This window comes from Glandiceps talaboti, chromosome 4 (assembly GCF_964340395.1).
Source record: "Glandiceps talaboti chromosome 4, keGlaTala1.1, whole genome shotgun sequence".
Taxonomy (NCBI): Eukaryota; Metazoa; Hemichordata; class Enteropneusta; family Spengelidae; genus Glandiceps; species Glandiceps talaboti.
In genome coordinates, this window is record NC_135552.1 from 3,602,400 (window position 1) to 3,624,377 (window position 21,978).

The 21,978-nt window shown below is 34.3% G+C and overlaps 1 protein-coding gene across 1 annotated transcript in view; it reads right to left on the reverse strand.

Moving 5' to 3' along the window:
* Nucleotides 1-21,978, reverse strand: part of LOC144433677 (atrial natriuretic peptide receptor 1-like) — a 52,823-nt gene that overhangs the window by 23,715 nt on the left and 7,130 nt on the right. Inside the window, exons 4-11 of the mRNA XM_078122027.1 lie at nucleotides 17,724-17,832; nucleotides 16,360-16,559; nucleotides 12,241-12,348; nucleotides 11,127-11,262; nucleotides 9,598-9,725; nucleotides 7,646-7,764; nucleotides 2,930-3,050; nucleotides 1,953-2,153 (exon numbers count right to left, since the gene is read on the reverse strand). Coding sequence (XP_077978153.1) covers nucleotides 1,953-2,153; nucleotides 2,930-3,050; nucleotides 7,646-7,764; nucleotides 9,598-9,725; nucleotides 11,127-11,262; nucleotides 12,241-12,348; nucleotides 16,360-16,559; nucleotides 17,724-17,832 — 1,122 coding nt within the window. The remainder of the gene's footprint in view (nucleotides 1-1,952; nucleotides 2,154-2,929; nucleotides 3,051-7,645; nucleotides 7,765-9,597; nucleotides 9,726-11,126; nucleotides 11,263-12,240; nucleotides 12,349-16,359; nucleotides 16,560-17,723; nucleotides 17,833-21,978) is intronic.

Below are 21,978 nucleotides of genomic sequence, written 5' to 3' on the forward strand. Positions count from 1 at the left end.
ATACCTAGCCTCAATCTTGGATTCCCAATTCAAGTTTACCAACAATTCAAGTTTACCAACAACTAAAACTGTGATTGTCCCAATTCCTTTCTGAAAATAGTACCGGATTGTGGGACTCGTTTGATGTGTGAGCTACTCTTATACATACCAAAAAAATGGGGAAAAACGTCTTTTCTATAATTTCTCGAAACTGTTGTACTAAGCTTTAGTACGTGTAAGTAAAGTTGGCAATATTGTTTGTTAACGTTTGCAAACATTGCACGTTTACCGTTTTGTCATTTTCCTTGTCACACTCTACATTTCATACTAATTTTTTTATATTTCCAGGCGATACACCCATGCTTTGGCAAAGAAAGCCAAAGACGTGACAGCTGTTGACCTCTTGGAATCGTTCGCACAAGAGCCAAAAGAATTCTGATGTATTTTAAATTGATATATTTTTATACATTAGTGAAATAAACTATGTTATGTTAAAAGAATGGTTACCTGGGAAGTATTGACTTCATCACGAGTGACGTGGTTAATGTGAAATTCCAACAAAAAGGTGAGAGGAGTAACGTAAAATCTGTAATCCTTAATTCTAATGGTGTCCACTCGATATGCCAAAGACAACAGAACAATTTCACCTGACAACGGTGCAACGTCATAGCTTATGTTATGGTGTCCAAACAATGCAAAAGTACCACATACAATATGAATACTGCGACCTGCCTTTTGTCAATGAGACATTGACTTGTACATGCCATTTGGGTCCGTGACCGATCGCGGGCATTCTATTTCCAGAAAATAGCCCAATTCTTATTTCGATAAATAATTCAAATTGTCGCATTTCGGTATTTCCAAACAGTGAATACTTTATAATACTATATATGGTGTTGTTTTCCTTTTTTTGATTTCTGAAATGAAAATTTACAAAGAATTCTGATGAAATGAATTTCCTCGAACAGTTAAAGTATATTTTAGGTCTTTGTATTAGTGAAGGTATTGTACAATATAATTTGCGTAGCAATGTTTGGCAGCTTATAGACAGCTACTTGTCAATAAACTTCTGATGACAATTAAAACCACGTGTCTATGTAAAACTGAGTTTGGTCAATTTAGAGTTATTATGGTCCAAATAAGATGACATGACAATGTGACTTTTATAGGGCAAGTGTGTCTCAGTGTATTGTAAATTTATTTCACAACACGGCAATACTCCATTACGTTTTTGGACACTCAGTAACGTCACCTAATGTCACACAGTTGCACACTTATCTGATTTCCCATCCAAGATAATATGCAAGGAATTTATTGAATTTATATTCACAGGTATGTACCCATCCATGCATGAGTGAGATTTGTGAGCATATGTTGCCATTATATTCCAGCAATGCATAGTTTCCATGTTTTTATTAAGTGTCCAGAATGCGATCAATGTGATGGTGGTGAATACTACTGCCATAATTTACAACCTATAATGGTTCAAAGCCACATACATGTATGTATACTAGTATGTGTGTGTGTAACTGCGTACTTAGTTGTGTGGGGGTACAGGTAAGGTGACGTGTCTGTCTAGTGCAATATTGTAAAATATCAAACAGCGTATTATGCATGATGGGTTGTGATGTGTCGTCTTGTCTTGTCTTGTCTTGTCTTGTCTTGTGTGAAATAAAGCAACAATACACGGAAACACATTTTTATTTGGCCACTTTGCTCTCCAGAGTTGCCAAACACATTTCATTTAACATACAGAGTTCCTCATATGTCATCTTAGTTGGACCATAATAAATTGACCAAACTTGAAGAAACAGGATTATGATTGTCATCAGACTTTTACTGACATGTAAGCTGTCTGTAAGTTGACAAAATATCTTGTACATTCCAGACCACTTAAGTTCACCAATACAAAGACCTAAAGTATACTATTCTGATTCAAGACCACTTAAGTATATATGCCAGTACAACCTTACCTCATTAAATTCAACAAGTACATTTCGATTAATTTGCATATGTTCTTTCTTGATCTTCTTCAGTGCAACCTGGACACCTTTGTAAATGCCGGTCTTACAAAAATATTGCATACTCTTAGTTGTTGTGGAGCTTTTCATATCTTCAGAATTCTTGGTACTGGTTGATCCTAAGTTCTTACTTCCCTCCCTGGGTACGTCACCCTACGAAAGTCGTGAAAAGAAATCCCCATTTTATTCCCTCTAGCGTGTAAAATCCATTTAAATACACTCCTTGTTAACATTCAAGTAAGATGGCACATCTAGTAAAAGTAAAACCAAGATAGCAAACAGCATACATCAAATCTGGCATACATCGACTTCGCATTCACTCAATGTTCTGATTATCATTCCTTACCAGTAACAATGGCAGCTTCAAAGCAAATACACGACCAACATTAAGGTAAACAGAGTCGTCAGTGATATTGTGTTAACTTAAAACAATTCCTATCGTAATAGTCAATATTAGACGTGTGTTCATAATCTTTCAGAGGATAAGAGGCATATAAATCTTTATATTCTCCCAATGCAACATTCAGCATTTACATAAACCAACCAATTCGTGCCAATATCAACTACATATGAATTAAAATTTCCTATCCATCATATGTTTTATCAGAAATAACATTTTATCATATCAATCGAAAGTGAGTGTACAGAATATTTTGTCATATCCATCTATATCAACTGCATTCCTCATATAAGGAGAATTAGCAAGATTTTGATTACTGGTTCTTCACACACTCCCTGTACGTAAAAGTCAAAGTGGATTGAAAAATGAAGAATCGACTCGTCAAACCATGGTATCACAGTACCCTCCCACACTCACATGACTGCCAAATCAACTCGTCAAACCATGATATTACAGTATTTTCTCACACTCATCTGACTGCCAAATGAACTCGTCAAACCATGGTATCACAGTATTTCCTAATACTCACCTGACTGCCAAACCGACTCGTCAAGCCCATTCGTTGTTGGGAACCCGAAGCAATCATCTGTATTTCGTCATAATGTATTTTCCATCTCATACTCAATAAATCAGACTCGTACTGAATTCGTCTGCAGAAGCAGAAAAAGGCAATTGTTTTCAACATCATTGCCACACGAAATAATAAAACATATCAGTACTAATGATAAATATCGTACCTAAATATCGAGGTATCTAAATAATAAGGTTTGTTAATTGTCCCTAAATCTTTCAGTCGAATCATTAATTTGGTGTTATGTGAGTTCAATACTTCAAAGAACCCAATGTACTCTACTTATCCATTAATTTGGTGTTATGTGAGTTCAATACTTCAAAGAACCCAATGTACTCTACTTATCCGTTCATTTGGTGTTATGTGAGTTCAGTACTTCAAAGAACCCAATGTACTCTACTTATCCATTAATTTGGTGTTATGTGAGTTCAGTACTTCAAAGAACACAATGTACTCTACTTATCCATTAAAATAATATAATAATGTGGCAGCCCTCTTTGGAGGACCTCTACATGGGACCTGATTCCCGTTCACTGATTCACTGATAACTAAGTAACTAACTAACTAACTAACTAGCTAGCTAACTAACTAACTAAACAATAAATAAATAAATAAATAAATAAATAAATAAATAAATAAATAAATAAATAAATAAATAAATAAATAAATAAATAAATGAATGAATGAATGTATGAATGTATGAATGAATAAATATATGAATAAGTAAATACATTTTTAATTTAAAATATTTGCTTTGTTTTTCTATTAGTTTGTTGTTCTTTGTTTGTTTGTTTGTTTGTTTGTTTGTTTTCATTTCCAGGACATAAATCAAAGACTGTCTGACGTTACAAGATTTCTACTTTAGCGAGGGGTATAAAATTATGTTGTTGTTGTTGTCGTCGTCGTCGTCGTCGTTGTTGTTGTTGTTGTTGTTGTTGTTGTTGTTGTTGTTGTTCTTATATTCATTACTATTATTATTATTATTATTATAATCATAATTATCACTTTTACATCTTGAATGGTCTTGATTGAAGATATAATATTTTGCTCACCTGTATATATATATGAAAGCGATTGTAACACCAATGATAACAAAAGCACCAACTGAAAACGATGTTATATAGATATATGCATCTACAAGAAAATAAGCAAAATATATTAGTATCCATTGCTACCTTTTTATGGTACAGTTACGGTTCAGTTCGACTGGTTGTCATTTTAAGGTTTATAACACTGAGATTTGATTGTTTATAATTGGACTTTCAAATAAATACATTACATTTTGGATCGATCTGAAACTACGATAATTTAGGTGTATATGTGCGTGTTTTGTTTGTGTGTATGTGTAACCAGATGATATAGACAAAAGCAATCACAATGAACCTTGTCTCTGGCATTTAGAACAGCAATAAAGTAGTCCATGCTGAAAAACTGTATTTTGACTTTTGGAGTCTTAGAAAACTTTCTGTTATAACTTAAACTGTATAGTTAGTGTAATCTGGGTAGTTTTAGTGGTTATGGATGCAAAGCCTGCTAGATACAAGCTGAATGTGCAGATTGGCATAGGCATTCGACTGGACACTAGATGTGAGGTGGACCGACAGTGAGCAAGAAAAGGTTAATTGCCTTGTGTGGTGTACACTGACGTACACGTGTTGCCTTGTCTCTAGCTTTTTATAGTTTGGTAATGTCTACTAAGAGACTCTCTCACTAAATTCCAAGTATCCAACTAGTGAAACGAGGTATGCAATGAACTTGAACCAGTACAATGACAGCAAGTGTAGTTTAGTAGCAGCTTGAAAGTTCCAGTTGAACTCTGAGTCCAAAACTGAACTGTGTAGCAGATAGGACATAACCAGTAAAGATTCACAATAGCATTTCCTTTCCCATTGTTTTAAACACGGGCGTTCCCCTGGGTTGTGTTTTAAGCCCATTGTTATATTCACTGTTTACGCATGATTGCACACTCATATACGAGGATAATGTAATTGTTAAGTTTGCTGATGACACTACAGCAATTGGCTTGGTATGTAATAACGATAAGACTGTGTACAGGACAGAATGGTATGAAGTGAACAATCTCGAACTCAATATTAATAAAACCAAGGAAGTAATTGTTGATTTTAGATTGTCTCGTCAGCCTCATACTACAATTACTGTAAATGGAGCAGATGTTGAATTGTCAGCAGTTTAAAATTTTACACAATTTGTAATGGCGTACCAATACTAAATCCATTGTTAAGAAAACCCAATAACGCCTTTATTTTCTTAGGCGGCTGAAAATTCGGTATGTGCCAAGATATTTTAGTCAATTTTTGTCGTTCAACCATTGAAAGTATTTTAATAAATTCTATCATCGTTTGGTTCGGGAACATCATGCTGGAGGAGCTAATTTCACACGAAAGGGTTGTCCGCACTACAGAAAGAATCATTGGAACCGATCTACCCTCACTTGATTCCATATATCGCTTGAGGACTGTCCGCAAGGCAACATCCATTACACAAGATTCAAGTCTTTGGTCATGGTCATCGTCATGGTCCAAAGACTTGAATCTTGGCTCATGGTCTTTTTAATCTGTTACGCTCTTGTCAGCGCTATTGTTGTATAAAGTCATCCACTGAACGTTTCAGGAAAAGCTTTTACCCGTCTGCAATTCAATTTTTAAATGAGTCTTGACTTTCACTTTTATCTTGTTGGATTTTTTCTCCCATTTATACTCTTTCTTTGTTTTTACCCTGTTTTTAGGAGTGTTCATGAATAGTTACATTCCATTGTTTTTAGGAGTGTTCATGAATAGTTACATTCCATTGTTTTTATACATATGACAATAGTTACATTCCATTGTTTTTAGAAGTGTTCATGAATAGTTGCATTCCATTGTGTGTATACATATGACAATAGTTACATTCCATTGTTTTTAGAAGTGATCATGAATAGTTACATTCCATTGTTTGTATACATATGACAATAGTTACATTCCATTGTTTTTATACATATGACAATAGTTACATTCCATTGTTTTTATACATATGACAATAGTTACATTCCATTGTTTTTATACATATGACAATAGTTACATTCCATTGTTTTTATACATATGACAATAGTTACATTCCATTGTTTTTAGGAGTGTTCATAAATAGTTACATTCCAGTGTTTTAGGAGTGTTAATGAATAGTTAAATTCCATTGTTTTTATACATATGACAATAGTTACATTCCATTGTTGTTATACATATGACAATAGTTACATTCCATTGTTGTTATACATATGACAATAGTTACATTCCAATGTTTTTAGGAGTGTTCATAAATAGTTACATTCCATTGTTTTTATACATATAACAATAGTTACATTCCAGTGTTTTAGGAGTGTTAATGAATAGTTACATTCCATTGTTGTTATACATATGACAATAGTTACATTCCATTGTTGTTATACATATGACAATAGTTACATTCCAATGTTTTTAGGAGTGTTCATAAATAGTTACATTCCATTGTTTTTATACATATAACAATAGTTACATTCCAGTGTTTTAGGAGTGTTAATGAATAGTTAAATTCCATTGTTTTTATACATATTACAATACTTACATTCCATTGTGTTTATACATATGACATTTTTTAGGGGTATTCGTGAATAGTTATATTCCATTGTTTTAGGGTGTTCGTGAAGAGTTACATTCCATTGTTTTAGGAGTGTTCGTGAATAGTTACATTCCATTGTTTTAGGAGTGTTCATGAATAGTTACATTCCATTGTTTTAGGAGTATTCGTGAATAGTTATAATCCATTGTTTTAGGAGTATTCGTGAATAGTTATAATCCATTGTTTTAGGAGTATTCGTGAATAGTTATAATCCATTGTTTTAAGGAGTGTTCGTGAATAGTTACATTCCATTGTTTTAGGAGTATTCGTGAATAGTTATAATCCATTGTTTTAGGAGTATTCGTGAATAGTTACATTCCATTGTTTTAGGAGTATTCGTGAATAGTTATAATCCATTGTTTTAAGGAGTGTTCGTGAATAGTTACATTCCATTGTTTTTAGGAGTATTCGTGAATAGTTATATTCCATTGTTTTTAGGAGTGTTCGTGAAGTTAAAATCCATTGTTTTAAGGAGTGTTCGTGAAGTTAAAATCCATTGTTTTAAGGAGTGTTCGTGAATAGTTACATTCCATTGTTTTAGGAGTATTCGTGAATAGTTACATTCCATTGTTTTTATACAGATGACAATAGTTACATTCCATTGTTTGTATACATATGACAATAGTTACATTCCATAGTTTGTATACATATGACAATAGTTACATTCCATTGTTTTATACATATAACAATAGTTACATTCCATTGTTTTATACATATGACAATAAAGAATCTGACTCTGAATCTGATAGCATATGCCCATTGATTGATTTAGTTGTTTGATGTATGTAGTTGTATGTATTCAGTATTTTTCTGTACGTATTCGAGATTTTGGTGTTATCATAGACGGTGAGCATTGAAAACCCTGAGACTTTGTGTGGTTGTCGTTTCTTCCAAACTGTGCACTCAGAACTTGTATCCAAACAAAGCCAGTTGATACTTGTTTACATGGTTGGGCAACAGGAAATTGGTTACATATACATATGTGTCTTTTTTAGCCAATGCGTGTCCGAGTGTATTTCATACTCACTATTTTCGGCCTTGCACAACTCTCCCTCGAATCCACAAGGAGGTACATCTGAAGGGGCGAATTGATGCCCTACTGTACCGTCACCCCACCGTGGTTCTCTCAGTTGACGCATAATCTAAAGATAACAAAATATGGTCGAAGCAAGATCATGTAAGTTTTTATTATTTTCATTTTTTATCACATCTTACAATAAAGCTACATACAAATTGAATATATATCTTGAAAATAGCGCCAATGGCATTGTAGCACAACTGTGCATTTTTTAAAAATATGTGATACCCACATGCTGATCAATACTAGGTATAGGTGTTCATTTGCTGAATGATTATCCAGTTGCCTATCCAACCCTGTTGTTATATTTGCAAAATACGCAATCATTTGGCTGTTCAAATGGGCGTGGTTTGTTGCTAGGCACATTTGCATACATTCTTTGAATGTTAACCTCTTGTCTATTAATTTCTGTACGTTGTTATCTTATATGTGATCATTTGGCGGTTGCTTTGGGCATGGTCTTGTTGCTATGCATACTTCCATGCACTTTTTGAAAGTTGGTTCACTTGTCTAAGAATCCCTGTTGTTATCTTTGTGGAATACATAATTGTTTGGCTGTTGCTATGGGCGTGGTCATAGTTGCTAGGGATCTAATCTAATCTGATCTAATTTCTTATATAGCGCATTCCATATAACTATCACAATGCGTTTTACAAAGCACAGAAAAACGAGTACAAAAACAGACTCAAGCAAAAGTCTTATTGAAGAAATAGGTCTTAAGACCTGATTTAAATGCCTGGAATGTAGCGACACTCTGCAGATATGATGGCAGAGCATTCCACAAGTGTGGGACACAAATTGAGAATGCTCTGTCACTAGACAAAAACATAACGGCAAGAAACGTGATAAAAACAAACCCTGGATCACAGCGTCAATAAAGAAGTCAATAAGGACGAAGCACAGACTTTTCAAAAAAAGTAGTACAGAGCAATTACAATGATATTATTCATCAAGAATTCAAAACAGAAATGTTTTGACAAAGGTTTTGAGGAAAGCTACGAAACAGTATTATTCTGACTTGTTTAGTATACATAGTAACAACATGAAAGAAACATGGGGAGTAGTGAATGAAGTAATAGGCAAAACGGAAAATAAGGAATGGTCGATACATAGCAAATTGAAAAGTGATTGTAATGGAATTTCTGTTGTTCACACAGAGATTTCAGATATCGTTGTTGAAGGTTTTATTAATTTCTTGTTGATATTGGTGAGAACCTTGCAAAGGATATACAGACATCCGAAAACGTTCTGAATTTCATGATGGATGAAGTTGTACAACAAGTTACAGTACAACCTGTTGAAGTGGGGGAAGTAGAAAGCATTATTACTAGTTTGGACAGTCATAAAGCTACAGGCTGGGATAAAATTGATGCCAAGTTGTTACGATATGCCTTGCCTTTTGTTTCAAAACCATTATGCCACATCATAAATTTATCATTTTAGCCCTTATTTACATATTACTGATAGAATCGTTATGTCAGGAACAATCTTAATCTACACACCCCTAAGAACGCTGCCACCAAATTCCAAACCAATTTACCCAGTAGTTTTTTAATTTTATGACCATAAATGACATTTTTACCCAAATCACATAGCTGTGATGCGATCATTTTGCTTCGAACAAGACACCAAAAGTAATGTCCCACTAAATACCAAGACAATCGGTCTGGCGGTTTTTGAGTTTAAGTCGCACACACACACACACACACACACACACACACACACACCGCACCATGCCTACAGCACTACTGAACCTTATCAGTTCTGTTGTGCTAAAAATAATATAACCAGCCACAAAGTTCCTCTGTCTACGGTAGCGCACTTTGCATTAGTTCCATTGTCTAAGCCCTCTTTGCAAATTTGTACTGCCTAAGCCTAATTTGCATAAATAACTCACCCTTGTGCCATTTTCCAAATTCAAAACTTCAGCTATTTTAACAAACAATCCGTTGGGTTGCAAATCAGATATCCAGTAGTCAGGTTCGCGGTCACCAAACTCGTCTATCAACACATTTCCCGTCATACCTTGTGAGAAACAGAAGGATATTTCGTATCGGTCATAAAACACAATACTTACATGACAAATCCGTCAGTCTGGCAGCAGTAAACACAGAACTTACAACACACACACACACACACGCACGCACGCACGCACGCACGCACGCACGCACACACACACACACACACACACACACACACACACACACACACACACACACACACACACGCACACACTCACGCTGTCGCGGACATCAAACATCACTTCATGAATGTTCTCATAATTTAAATATCAGTAATACTTTACATAAACAGATGCTGTACATATCTATCGACACAATTGTAATAAATAGAGTTGGGGTAACCTTAGTCTATCTGCTAGACCTCGGATGTTCTTCCGATAGAATACGACACACGCCCGAACATCGCTATCGAGGATGGAACATCCGAGGTCTAGCAAATGTCATCAGGATATAAATAACTGCCAATCAGAGAACCTTATTAGCGACAAGCACAAACAGAGGACAATAGCTAATTTTTCATGCATATTCATCTTATACAACACACTAACTATATTAAACCCAAACTTTGAAAGTATGGCCGAAAGTAGAACATTTGATTTTATTATGAATAACAGTGCTGCTGCACTACAGCTGGCAAAACATTACACCCCCTCGACTACATAAAGTGTAAATATTGACAAATTGAACTTTTCTGTAAAATTCATTTGTATTTTATTTGATTACTTTCAGCTGTAAGTAATGTGACTTTCTGGTGGTTGTTTGTAACACGTTAAGTTTAATCATGTATTTATTTAACCATTCTTGTGTTTCTTTGTTTTGGCAATGTTATTTTTTTGAGAAAGAATTCGTTAATAAAATGAATATGAATATGAACATACATACATACATACATACATACATACATACATACATACATACATTAGTACTAATGTAGTGTATTGCATTACATGTCAGAAATGTGGTTTTTATATATAGGTTCGACTGTACGTCGTCTTGGTGATCGTTTCGTGGAACATCTCCGCCTGACCAGACAAAAGAATCATAACTATCCCGTATCTATGCATTTTATTACCAACGATCACAGTGTATCAGATATGTCTATTTCAGGAATTTGTAAGGTTTCTGGTGATGAAAAAGTATTGAGGTTAAAGGAAGAACAAATCATTTTCCGTTTCGGAACGCTGGAACCCCTTGGAATTAAAAAGAATATTTATTCGAAACGTTGGATTTTACATCTTTTTATGCGGCCTGAATTACAAGTTTCATATGCATTTCTTTCTACATACACACAGGTGCGCGCGCGATTTTCAAAAGTTTAAAAAATGAGCTCAAATTAAAAACCAAGCATCAATTCGGTATACACGTTCAGTCACTCAAACTTGTGCAGATATGATCTGATACATACCTTTAAAAAACTTTCCTGACATGGCCTGCAGCATAACTTCACCATCACGGTAATCGTCTCCCTTGGCAACAGTTTCATTCAGTGCAAGAATGTACAGTAGTATTGCATCATAAAGGAATGCAGAATACTTATTCCCCTGTAACAAAGATAATAACTTGTAAACTATTAAAGTGGCCAGTTGAGTGAGGATTGAGTATTGATTTATATTTTTTTAAATTTATAAAACAATTTTATCATGGCGTCCAACTTGAAAAGTCAATGTGAAACAATGTAGACCAAGTTTGTATTTGTAGTTCAATACATTGCAGAAAGCTTCTTTTTTTTAAAGTGTACGCTCAATAACATTCATTACTTTGTATACTATTAAGTATGTTTGTAGAAGGGAGTGATTGTGTTAGTTATGATTTGAATTTGTTTAACCCAAATCTCGTATTTGTTTGTAAATGTAGTTTTGAGACTGAGGTTATATTTTGGTGACTGCGTCAAGTGGCGTCCGATATAGTCTCAGTAGAATACGCGAATTGATACCTCTTGGTATAAAGCAATATGGGACTTTAACCAAGTCACCAATATAATTAAGACAAGAAGTAAACGAAAGATCGAATATAACACAACATTAAACATAGTTTCTAGATGTATTCCGGCTCTTGTAGTCCTGTCATCTTGTTGTGGAAATCAGCTCAAATTGCTCAACCTCATGTCAACTTTCATTTTAACATTAAGTTATATCCAGTTGTTGTGTATTTAAAACAGCACTGGTTTTATATTGGTATTAAAGCAGTTTTCTGATTGGGCAATACTAAATAAGATAATAGCAATTGGTCATGCTTCACTCAATCTGATTTCTTTTTGTATGTAACGGGCGCTCACAAAAGCACAAACGACAGTAAACGTAACAGCCAAAAAGATTTTAATCAGATTAGAAAGAGAATCAGAAAGAGACACTTAAGGTATAAAAGCATCATGGTAAAATGTACATCTTCATGTTATAATGCCTTTAGCACACCACTTTTAAAGAAAAATATGCATGCTCTTGCCAGTCTATAGGACTGGACCTATCTCAGCATGCCAAGAATTATAAGTTGTTAGTTACCTGGATGGCGTTACTATTTACCTTTGTTCCATCAGGTAAAGTCATATTCCACGGTTTATCTTGCAAACGTCTAGCTACTTCTACTGTGAAACCATCAACGCTTTCAGCAGTCAATGAGGCTAGAGACATCTAAAGTTAATAGATAGTGCCACATAAAATTGTTAATATTGAATATCATATCACCATTTCACATATATGTGTTATCGGATATAACCATATACCTATAAACCACGTCCATATGTATTGCTGTGGAGAAATCGCGAGCGCTACACTGACAATAATTTTCCATATCACGCACCGACACACTTTGCTTAAGGTCAGTAGCGGGGATTTTGAACTACTTTCTTTTCTGTTGCTATGTGCGTTGCTATAAACAAATGAGCGCTACATTCAAAACTTTTGAAACTTGTTGGCGTCCATTACGTATTTCATCATGGTGGAAGCTGATGATATTCAACAGTGGCTGCAGGAAATTCCTCCTGAAATAACAGTATTTCATTTGGCGATTGTGGCAAAAGTACATCAAATATTGGTATTAGGGAGCCTTCAGTATTTACAACGGGAGAGGGCCGGAGGAAATCACACATGGTCTGTTAAGTAAAACATGACCCCCACCCATTCTCCATTTGTGAGTGACCCTCCCCTTTATCCCATTTTGTAAAACATGACCCTCCCCATGACAACTGCATATACCGAACGTTAATCAATATTCCCATTATATGTATACATACAAATTAAATTATTTTGACTCTGTATTAGAAAGCAATATTTCTACATATAAAGTGACAAACAGTAAAAGACTGGCTAGTTACGTTTCTCTTATTATAATCATACACAATCTAGTTAGTATCTAAAACGTGCTTTCCATGTTGTGCATACTCTGCCTGATCTAGTCACTTGTAAAAGTTCCCTGATATCATTCTCGTCATCATCATCACGTTCACCTTCAGTATTGCCATTATCAGTGTCACTCTAATCTGACTCACTGGTACTACTTGAGTCAGTACATGTATCACTGTCCGTGTTCTCTATAACATTCAAAACATCATCATCATCATCATCATCATCATCACTGCTACCATCACCATCATATTTTAACAACAACATTCACGTACAGTGTGAGTGTTAATGTGAGATGGGTACACTCAACAAAATGCATCGTTTTATTAAACAATTTTCTTACAATATATGTATTTTAATTTTTGTATTTTTGCATGTAAAGTACTCGTAAAAATAAATGTTCAGTGCTCATCTCACGTTTACATCTTTTATTTTTGAGCCGCACACTTTGAAAAATACGGCATTGCCATTGATCAGAACTAAAAGTATTCTTCTGGTATTCCGTACTTGGGTTACTGATAAAATAATATTTATTAGTTCACCTCAATTAAATGTACTTGCAGTAAATGAAATGATGAGAATGGTTTGTAAAAGGATGTGTATTTGTTATTCGATACTAACTTTCTTTCCTTTTTCTTTTTCTTTTCGTGTTTCCATGTTACATTCATACAAACCTATTAATTTTGAGTTGCTAGTGACGTTGAGTTATCGCTGGTGAATGATTCAAGTACATTCCAGCACATTCGAGTACAGCTTTTACTCTGTACAACTCATAAGCGTATGACGACATCCCCTTCCTCCGAATACACCCAAGTCCAAAGAAATACCATTCTTGCATGAATCAAACCGTTCAATAACAAAGAAAATCACGTCGTTGAAATGCGCAAGTCCTTCAAAAATTCAGTTTCTTTCTGATATCACTTGCATTCAGCAAAACAACTGGATCTCCTGACCGTGAAAGTGTGTCGGCAAAAACGTGGGTCAGTCTACTCACCGCTTATTTGTGCCGACGGACACATTGATTTCCAACTTAATACCGAGATATAGACACTACATAGAGTACCACAAACACGTTGATTTCTAACTTAATACCGAGATATAGACACTACATAGAGTACCACAAACACATTGATTTCTAACTTAATACCAAGATATAGACACTACATAGAGTACCACAAACACATTGATTTCTAACTTAATACCAAGATATAGACACTACATAGAGTACCACAAACACATTGATTTCTAACTTAATACCAAGATATAGACACTACATAGAGTACCACAAACACATTGATTTCCAACTTAATACCAAGATATAGACACTACATAGAGTACCACAAACACATTGATTTCTAACTTAATACCAAGATATAGACACTACATAGAGTACCACAAACACATTGATTTCCAACTTAATACCAAGATATAGACACTACATAGAGTACCACAAACAGATTGATTTCTAACTTAATACCAAGATATAGACACTACATAGAGTACCACAAACACATTGATTTCTAACTTAATACCAAGATATAGACACTACATAGAGTACCACAAACACATTGATTTCTAACTTAATACCAAGATATAGACACTACATAGAGTACCACAAACACATTGATTTCTAACTTAATACCAAGATATAGACACTACATAGAGTACCACAAACAGATTGATTTCCAACTTAATACCAAGATATAGACACTACATAGAGTACCACAAACAGATTGATTTCTAACTTAATACCAAGATATAGACACTACATAGAGTACCACAAACACATTGATTTCTAACTTAATACCAAGATATAGACACTACATAGAGTACCACAAACAGATTGATTTCTAACTTAATACCAAGATATAGACACTACATAGAGTACCACAAACACATTGATTTCCAACTTAATACCAAGATATAGACACTACATAGAGTACCACAAACAGATTGATTTCTAACTTAATACCAAGATATAGACACTACATAGAGTACCACAAACACATTGATTTCTAACTTAATACCAAGATATAGACACTACATAGAGTACCACAAACACATTGATTTCCAACTTAATACCAAGATATAGACACTACATAGAGTACCACAAACACATTGATTTCTAACTTAATACCAAGATATAGACACTACATAGAGTACCACAAACACATTGATTTCCAACTTAATACCAAGATATAGATACTACATAGAGTACCACAAACACATTGATTTCTAACTTAATACCAAGATATAGACACTACATAGAGTACCACAAACACATTGATTTCCAACTTAATACCAAGATATAGACACTACATAGAGTACCACAAACACATTGATTTCCAACTTAATACCAAGATATAGACACTACATAGAGTACCACAAACACATTGATTTCTAACTTAATACCAAGATATAGACACTACATAGAGTACCACAAACACATTGATTTCTAACTTAATACCAAGATATAGACACTACATAGAGTACCACAAACACATTGATTTCTAACTTAATACCAAGATATAGACACTACATAGAGTACCACAAACACATTGATTTCTAACTTAATACCAAGATATAGACACTATATAGAGTACCATAAACACATTGATTTCCAACTTAATACCAAGATATAGACACTACATAGAGTACCACAAACACATTTATTTCCAACTTAATACCAAGATATAGACACTACATAGAGTACCACAAACACATTGATTTCTAACTTAATACCAAGATATAGACACTACATAGAGTACCATAAACACATTGATTTCTAACTTAATACCAAGATATAGACACTACATAGAGTACCACAAACACATTGATTTCCAACTTAATACCAAGATATAGACACTACATAGAGTACCACAAACACATTGATTTCTAACTTAATACCAAGATATAGACACTACATAGAGTACCACAAACACATTGATTTCTAACTTAATACCAAGATATAGACACTACATAGAGTACCAAAAACACATTGATTTCTAACTTAATACCAAGATATAGACACTACATAGAGTACCATCTGCTTTAAATAATATCTTTGCAAAGCAGAAACAATGTATTTAATTGATCATCACAGATTCAGTTTCGCCGGTTACCGTTATATTTTGTAGGTTAACAAAGCAACTGGGTTCTACATAACTCACCCCTCCTAATGAGTTAATAATGACCAACCGCTTAGAATGTTTCAAGCACGATTCCGACGGTGTCGTGAAAATGTCGGCGAAATATTACCGTCGAACAGTAGCATGTACAAAGATAGATTGTGAGTCTTACATGAAAAACTGCTTCAAACGCCTGCCTTGCTTCTTCGTCTCGCTCATCGTTACCAAGGTATGTTTCCTGTGCACTGATGACGTCAGATTCGGGTAACATCTCAACGGTGTAGAATACGTATTCACCATTAGTCATACCCATATCATAAGCTTCAAGCATTAACACACGACGATCCAGTTTAGGTGCACATATGATAACGACTAAAAACCAACAAAGGAAGACATGTTTTAGTTCATTCGGTAAAAAAAACACTTTCACCACCAAATTACTGTCCTGTCACTATGATTTCGAGTTGAATGTGACCAGAATGTCGTTCCATCAGTGGTGGACAATTAAAAATGGTTTTGAAGCTTCCGACAAGTGCTCTCCTTATCAAATTTGCTCATAGACACACATCATTGCACACCCGTATCTTTTTAGAATGTTTTATGGTGATGAATATCGATTGAGGTTGAAGGAGGGGGAAATTATTTTCCGCCTCGGGACTTTGGAAACCCTATGGGATTAATAGATTATTGACATTATTCCCAGGGAATATCTAACTAATACGCCTTTTCTATCTTTCAGAGCGTATTTTGAGGTTCCATTTGTTTCGCGTAATCTTTAGATCTTTCTTGATTTCGCTTATTTAAACGTTTATTAGAACTTGCGGTGTTTCGTTCTATTTCATAACACAGAGATATTTGTCAGGGGATAACCCACTTACATATCTTGCCTTGGTATCCTTTATAAAAGAATATTCATTCGAAATGTCAGGATTGAATTTATTTATATCAGGGCTGTTCTACTCATTACTTTTGCACTCCTATGTTTTAGGTTACACATATACAGACTGGGTAAATGATACTTAAGTACTGTTAAAAAGATAGCTTTTCTAACAGATTACACACTACTCTGTACTGTGGTCAATTGCATGAAAGAGAATTTCTATTATTTAAGAAGGAGAAGATATTCCAATACTTTCAAAGCCAGATTTAATCGTCCACAACCGATAAAACAATGTCCTGGTCACAATCGTCTCTAAATTAGAATGTTAATGGTACTAGATAGAGTGTGGTATTAGATTAAGGAATTCATCATTTTCCCAAACTTTGTTTTACCCTTCTGTTTTCTTTTCAAAACTCTACTCAGAGGATTTCAGTTAGTCAAAGCCTTTCTTCAAGAATCACACAGTAAAGGTAACAGTGAAAATATACACTTGTTGACATGTGTCCAGTAGAGAATGCCTTTAGTTAATACATACCAATTGATGCCATGAAAATGAAATCTTCCGATACACGCTCTAAATCAATAATACAGACTGAATTATGTTGTGACAAAATGTACATGACGTGTATATTGTGAGATTACATGGTCAGACTTACTGCGTCCTTCGGACTTGGTCTTCTCAAGAATCGTTCTGATTCTATTCACTGTTGGGTTATTTTTATATTCGGCATAATATGCGACTGTTACGTTATTCGCATTAAAAGTCTGCAAAAATAAAATGGTTACATTTGTATTTGGTTATGCTAATCTCCAGTGACGGCCATGTCATTTCAACTTTTCAAGATCAGTTAGCGAGCCTTCATTAATTCCACGGGTGGGCGAAATCAAGCACAATCGGTCACGTAAAATGATACTCCCTTTTTCCATTTTCTAAAACTTGGCCTTGGTTGTTTAGCATTACTACCACCACAGTGAATTTACTAGCATTGGTTGTTTAGCATTACTACCACCACGGTTACTTTACTAGCATTGGTTGTTTAACATTACTACCACCACAGTGACTTTACTAGCACTGGTTGTTTACCATTACTACCACCACGGTGACTTTACTAGCATTGGTTATATAATAGTCTTAGAGGCATTCAATATAACAGACATACCTTTATAATAGCCTTAGAGGCATTCAATATAGCAGACATACCTTTATAATAGCCTTAGAGGCATTCAATATAGCAGACATACCTTTATAATAGCCTTAGAGGCATTCAATATAACAGATATACATTTATAATAGCCTTAGAGGCATTCAATATAGCAGACATATCTTTATATTAGACTTACAGGCATTCAATATAACAGACATACTTTTATAATAGCCTTAGAGGCATTCAATATAACAGATATACCTTTATAATAGCCTTAGAGACATTCAATATAACATACATACCTTTATGATAGCCTTAGAGGCATTCAATATAACAGACATACATTTATAATAGCCTTAGAGGCATTCAATATAACAGACATACCTTTATGATAGCCTTAGAGACATTCAATATAACAGACATACCTTTATGATAGCCTTAGAGGCATTCAATATAACAGACATACATTTATAATAGCCTTAGAGGCATTCAATATAACAGACAAACATTTATAATAGCCTTAGAGGCATTCAATATAACAGACATACCTTTATGATAGCCTTAGAGACATTCAATATAACAGACATACCTTTATGATAGCCTTAGAGGCATTCAATATAACAGACATACCTTTATAATAGCCTTAGAGACATTCAATATAGCAGACATACCCTTATAATAGCCTTAGAGGCATTCAATATAACAGACATACATTTATAATAGCCTTAGAGACATTCAATATAACAGACATACCTTTATGATAGCCTTAGAGGCATTCAATATAACAGACATACATTTATAATAGCCTTAGAGACATTCAATATAACAGACATACCTTTATGATAGCCTTAGAGACATTCAATATAACAGACATACCTTTATAATAGCCTTAGAGACATTCAATATAACAGACATACATTTATAATAGCCTTAGAGACATTCAATATAACAGACATACCTTTATGATAGCCTTAGAGGCATTCAATATAACAGACATACCTTTATGATAGCCTTAGAGGCATTCAATATAACAGACATACCTTTATGATAGCCTTAGAGACATTCAATATAACAGACATACCTTTATGATAGCCTTAGAGACATTCAATATAACAGACATACCTTTATAATAGCCTTAGAGACATTCAATATAACAGACATACCTTTATGATAGCCTTAGAGGCATTCAATATAACAGACATACCTTTATGATAGCCTTAGAGGCATTCAATATAACAGACATACCTTTATGATAGCCTTAGAGGCATTCAATATAACAGACATACATTTATAATAGCCTTAGAGACATTCAATATAACAGACATACCTTTATGATAGCCTTAGAGACATTCAATATAACAGACATACATTTATAATAGCCTTAGAGACATTCAATATAACAGACATACCTTTATGATAGCCTTAGAGGCATTCAATATAACAGACATACATTTATAATAGCCTTAGAGACATTCAATATAACAGACATACCTTTATGATAGCCTTAGAGGCATTCAATATAACAGACATACATTTATAATAGCCTTAGAGACATTCAATATAACAGACATACCTTTATGATAGCCTTAGAGGCATTCAATATAACAGACATACATTTATAATAGCCTTAGAGACATTCAATATAACAGACATACCTTTATATTACTCATTACTCTGTCATTGTGAAAGCATTTTTGTTGAAACCTTACATGACAATACCAAGGTTATAATAGGCGTCATTTACCGCAAACCAAACACACCTACTCAGGAATTTCTAACCAGTTTGGCAGACTGTCTTGATAATTTATGTATAAGTAACAAGAATTGTGTCTTATTGGGCGATTTCAACATTGATGCAGATAGCAACAACAGTGTGTTCACTGATTACATCGCAACTCTCAATGAAAATAATTTTTACCAAGTTTTAGATACACCGACCAGGGTAACTGCTGACACCGCTACATTAATAGACCATTGCCATGTAAATTTTCGTGATTATTTCATTGAAGCGGGCACTATTCAAATTGATATAAGCGATCACTATCCCATTTTTGCTATTTTCAAGGACTTACGTCATGTATTCAATACCAAAACAGCTGATTACAAGTACGACTTTTCCTCTTTTAATTCAGCCTCGTTTAGAGCTGACATGGCCAATATTTCCTGGAACGATGTTTACAATTCAAATGATCCAAATGTTGCATACAATACTTTTTATAATTTGTTTCATGATACGGCAATTAAACATGTACCAATTAAACGCGTTTCAAGGCCTCGAAAGCGTTTACGGAAACCTTGGCTGACAAAAGGTCTCCTAGTTTCAATTAAAAACAAACAAAAAATGTTTTCTAAAACAAAACGACACTGTGCAAACTCTTCAATTCACCATCAATATAAATTATATCGCAACCTGCTGACAAAATTGTTGAGGCGAGCCAAACGAAAGTACTTTTGTGATAAGCTGTCTTTGTCTGTTGGAAATGTTCGTAAGAAGTGGCTGACTATCAATGAAATACTGAACAAGAATTCTAAAAATAATGCTCCACAAAAACTAAAAGATGATAAAAATCCTGGTAATTTTGTTACAAAAAGTACAGATATTGCCAATGCTTTTAATTCGTTTTTTGTTGACATTGGACAAAACTTGGCATCACGAATAAATTGTCGCACCAACTTCAGTGAGTACCTTGATTGTCAGCAATCTCAGTCGTTCTTCTTTCATCCTGTTCATCCACGTGATATTTTTACAGAAATTAGTCAACTTGACCCATGTAAAGCTGTAGGCTTTGATGAAATACACCCAAAACTTGTCAAAGAGGCAGCTCAACATATTGTTGAACCACTTGCCCATGTCATTAATATTTCTTTGTCGCAGGGTGCCTTCCCAGAAAAGTTAAAAATGGCAAAAGTAACACCAATTTTCAAAAAAGGTTGTGCTACCGAAATCGGCAATTATAGACCTATTTCTGTATTGCCAGTGTTTAGCAAACTCTTTGAATCTGTTGCAAATAAACAATTGTGTTCATTTTTTGAAAAATTTAATATTCTCACTGATAGCCAATATGGCTTCCGTAAGAAATACAGCACAAAACTAGCTTTAGCAGACCTCATAGTTGAAATATCTAAGCAAATTGACGACGGTTTTGTTACTTTTGGTATTTTTATTGATCTCAGAAAGGCTTTCGATACGATAAATCACTCTATCTTGTTATCAAAACTGTATCATTATGGGATTAGAGGGTCGACTCTTAATTGGTTCAAAACTTACCTAGAAGGCCGAAAGCAATATGTTAATATAAATAATTGCACTTCAAAAGCCAAAACAATCCCTTGTGGAGTTCCACAGGGATCCATCCTAGGCCCACTTCTCTTTTTAGTTTATATCAATGACATCAGCAAATCTTCTGAACAATTCAAATTCAGGTTATTTGCTGATGACACCAATTTGTTTTATTCAGAAAAAACACATAAAATTGACATAGATACTATTAATACTGAGTTTAATAAAGTGCATACCTGGTGCAAGTCTAATAAACTAACTATTAATATTGACAAAACAAATTACATCATTTTTAAAACGACCAATAGAAAGTGCAACATTGAGGGCGCTTTATCTGTCGGTGATCTGCCAATACAAAATGTTCCATCAGCCGTTTATCTCGGGGTAACTCTTGACCCCTCACTAGCCTGGAAATCCCATATTGATACAGTCATTAAGAAAGTCAGCCAAAAAGTAGGCCTTATCTCATATTTACGCCATTATCTC